The sequence below is a fragment of the Pelmatolapia mariae genome, linkage group LG3_W (assembly GCF_036321145.2).
Source record: "Pelmatolapia mariae isolate MD_Pm_ZW linkage group LG3_W, Pm_UMD_F_2, whole genome shotgun sequence".
Lineage (NCBI taxonomy): Eukaryota > Metazoa > Chordata > Actinopteri > Cichliformes > Cichlidae > Pelmatolapia > Pelmatolapia mariae.
The window spans coordinates 50,973,543-50,977,554 of NC_086229.1; the positions used below are offsets into that span (position 1 = coordinate 50,973,543).

Consider the following 4,012-nt stretch of genomic DNA (forward strand, 5'->3'; position numbering starts at 1 on the left):
AATGATCCGTATTTGTTTTCCTGCATTATAATCTGCTGATGAGTCTGCTAAACAACTAGAAAAATGTTCCTTTTGAATGTGAAGTTTCTGCAGCACCACTGAATGAGACTTTCTTTTCTAAGATTCAGAAAGGTCTTCATGTTGGGACATGTGCAGGTGAAATATCTGAACTCAGGAATGAGAAACACTCTTATTTATGAGTGAAGCAACAGCTAAGCTCCGCCCCTCACATGACTCACCTGAGAAAAACTAGGCAAAAGGATGTTATTCATACGTAGTAAAGAGAGATGCAGACACGATCAGACCGAGTTCAGATCAAACTAGAAGTTTCATCTGAGCTACAGGAGAGAAAACTGGAAAACTCCCACACTGCTGCTTACAGCTGCTGACGCTCCACACACTGAATGTGAGTTTGAGCAAAACTCCTATCTGCTGTTTTCAGCTTCACTCACAGACTCAATGGCTTCCAGATCAGAGGACGATCTCTGCTGTCCGGTGTGTCAGGAGGTCTTCAGAGATCCTGTTATTCTGTCATGTAGCCACAGCTTCTGTAAAGACTGTCTGAAGAGATGGTGGAGAAAGAAAACCACACACGAGTGTCCAGTTTGTCAGAGAAGATCTTCAGGGAATGATCCACTTGTAAACCTGGCTTTAAAGAACCTGTGTGAGTCGTTCTTAGAAGACGGAGATCAGACAGCTTCAGAGGCTCTCTGCAGTCTGCACTCTGAGAAACTCAAACTCTTCTGTCTGGATCATCAGCAGCCAGTGTGTCTCATCTGCAGAGACTCAGAAAAACACACCAACCACAGTTTCAGACCCATCGATGAAGCTGCACAACAACACAGGAAGGAACTTCAGGAAACTCTGGAGTCCTTAAAGAAGAAGTTGAAGGTTTGTGCAGAACGTCAAGTGAAGTTTGATCAAATAGCAAAACACATTAACGTCCAGGCCCGACACACAGAGACTCGGATTAAGGAGCAGTTTAAGAAGTGTCGCCAGTTTCTAGCAGAGGAAGAGGAGGCCAGGCTGGCTGCACTGAGGGAGGAAGAGGAGCAGAAGAGTGGGATGATGAAGGAGAACATGGAGGCTCTGAGCAGAGACATAGTTGCTCTTTCAGACACAGTCAGATCCACAGAGGAGGAGCTGAGAGCTGAAGATGTCTCATTTCTGCACAACTACAAGGCTGCAGTGGAAAGAGTCCAGTGCTGCCCCCTGCTGGATGATCCACAGCTGCCCTCAGGAGCTCTGTTAAACCAGGCCAAACACCTGGGCAACCTGACCTTCAACATCTGGAACAACATGAAGGACATGGTCTCCTACACTCCTCTCATTCTGGACCCAAACACTGCTCATCCAGAACTCATCCTCTCTGAGGATCTGACCAGTGTGACACGAGGAGATGAACAACAGCTTCCTGATAATCCAGAGAGGTTTGATCGGTTCTACTCTGTCCTGGGCTCTGGAGGCTTTGACTCTGGGACTCACAGCTGGGATGTTGAGGTTGAATATAGCACATGGTGGAACCTGGGTGTGTTTGCAGAGTCTGAGAATAGGAAGGGAGACAGATTGTCTGGATTATGGAGAATAAGGTTCTATGAAGGTAAATATTACGCGTGGTCACCATCAGCTCCAGACACTGCTCTCTCAGTACAGAAGAAGTTTCAGAGGATCAGAGTGAATCTGAACTGTAACAGAGGAAAGCTGTCGTTCTCTGATCCTGATACTAACACACACATACACACTTTCACACACACTTTCACTGACAGGATGTTTCCATTCATTAACACTGTGGCTGGTAAATTGAAGGTTCTGCTCTAGAAGGTGTCATTGTCAGTGTAAATTAATTCATTATAATTATATTTTATTGTTGTTAAAAGCCTGTTAAACTGCAGCTGTCCTCCTGCTGCCTTATTGTTCCAAAGATCTTTATTACTCACACTGTTCTCACTCTTTCTTTGTTTCTGCTGTCCACTTTTTCACCTGGAAGATCATTTCACTGTTTCTTATTGAATGACCCCCAAACTATCAAGTTTTTAATCTGTGATGATGTCAGAAGTTAGAAAGCTATCTGACCAACCAGCAGCACACTGTTTATTTTATTGGCAGTTTTGTGTACGGGCAATGTGAATACAAAATTACATTTCTAACCTTGATGAGGAAACTAAAGTATAAGAAGAGATAGGATATGTAGAAATTTATTAAATAAAATTACACTGGAGAAGAAATAATGTTTCTAGAATGATGCATTATGATATGTAAACTGTGTCCAATATAAACTTTGATTATTGTTTCTCTGTAATTAATATTTCTGAATACTGGATTGCCATAATCACATGATTAACTCTGTCTTTTCTTTGTTTTATCTTTGGAATGAATGATTTAAAAAAAAACGAATAAAAACAAACATTGACAATCAACAAACAATTTATGATGAAAAGATCCTTTTTCTGAAAAATCAAGCCACTGAACTGAGAAAAACTAACCAGGCTAAACACATTTATCTGAAGTTTGTCTCCATGGATGATCACAGGACCATCAGAACAAAATGAACATGTGTGAAGAACCCAAGAAATACTTCTCCATTTCAGCGTGACAGGAAAACAGGAACAATTAAACAGATTTCAGACACAATAACCAACTGTGACCTCAAGATGGCATCAGCTGATCTGAGATGCTTTATTGCACAGAACACTGCTGCTCTGAGAAGTCATCAGAGATTGCCTTGTGTTTTCTGACAACTCCCAGATGAATGCAGATGAACACTAAAGTGTAAGATGGAGTTATGCCACATGTACTATACAAGAAATAACTTATGCTCAATGCAGAAGATCCACAGGGACGCCTGATCAGAGCCTCTAGCATTAGCAGCTTATTTAAACCATTTATTATAACTGATCGATCTATAACTGTTCTGCAACTTCACCAGCTTATCTTATCTTTGTTTTGTTTTGCCACATTAAATGACTTCAGCCTTACACCAAGGGCAGGGTGGATTTATCCAAATATCAATAGTATTAATCTTGAAAGGGGACTTGTGAAACAGAAAAAAAGGCTGTTTCAAGGAAATGAAAGCAGGAGAGCTGTTTAAATAAAAATAAGACCACCGTTCTCAGCATGTCTGCATGTGCAGTGGAAAGTTCCATACATTTAAGTACTCGTAAAACTCAGAATTCAACCCCACTATAAATGAGGGGAAGACATTGTGTGCTTTAGTCCTACTCTGTCCACTGCTCTCTACACTGCAATGTAGAGAGCACAACTGCTTGCAAGTAAAACCTTTTCTGAGACACTGTGATCATTGCTTAAGTATTTTGATGAAAAATTCTTCTAACTGTATCACATCCAACATTAAATGACAATGATGTTTGTAGGAAGAAAATTCTTCTGATTATAAGGTAAAGTCTAGCTAATGAGCTGCCACGGCTTTTTTTTGTTAATACACCAGTTGATGCCCAGAGAGCTGTGCTGCAGGTTGCAGCCCTTGGAATGCAGGGCGAGGTACATGTTTTACGTTGAATAAAGCCAAATCGATTCATTAATTCCTGAATCGATTTTCAAATATAAATGTATTTTGCCATAAACGCCAGAATCTCAGGTGACCCAGTGTTTTGTGTTTGATTTATACTTCTTGAGTATTGTTAGAGAAGCTTGGAGTTTCTGTTTCTGTACCCCCTTGTGTTTCACGTTTGGTTACCCTTTGTCTCTGTGCTTCATGTTCCCTCTGTCTCCCCGGTCAGTCATGTCTCTCTGCCTCAGTGTCTAGTCTGCATCTCTGTGTTATATTTCCTGTTTCCTCTTTGAAAGTCTGTGTTTCATGTCAGTGTTTCTAGTTTTGCTTCCCTTGTCTCGTTTTGTCTCATCCCAGCTGCGTCTCCCTCCTGTTTCCCATTCCCTCATTACTCCTCTGTATATTTGAGCCCTGTGTTTCCTTTGCCCTTTGTCGCGTCATACCACCTCATGTATGTGAATCTCCCTGTGCTTCTAGTTTCATGGTGTTAGAGTTTTCTTTTCC

The 4,012-nt window shown here is 41.4% G+C and overlaps 1 protein-coding gene across 1 annotated transcript; it reads left to right on the forward strand.

Moving 5' to 3' along the window:
* The first annotated feature begins 459 nt into the window (after nt 1-459).
* Nucleotides 460-1,818, forward strand: LOC134623508 (nuclear factor 7, ovary-like). Its single transcript, XM_063468613.1, has one exon. The coding sequence runs from the start codon at nt 460-462 to the stop codon at nt 1,816-1,818; it is 1,359 nt and encodes a 452-aa protein (XP_063324683.1).
* The last annotated feature ends 2,194 nt before the right edge of the window (nt 1,819-4,012 follow it).

What these genes read in the sequence shown, in the direction of transcription:
- LOC134623508 (XM_063468613.1), top strand. Translation starts at nt 460, where the DNA reads ATGGCTTCCAGATCAGAGGACGATCTCTGCTGTCCGGTGTGTCAGGAG.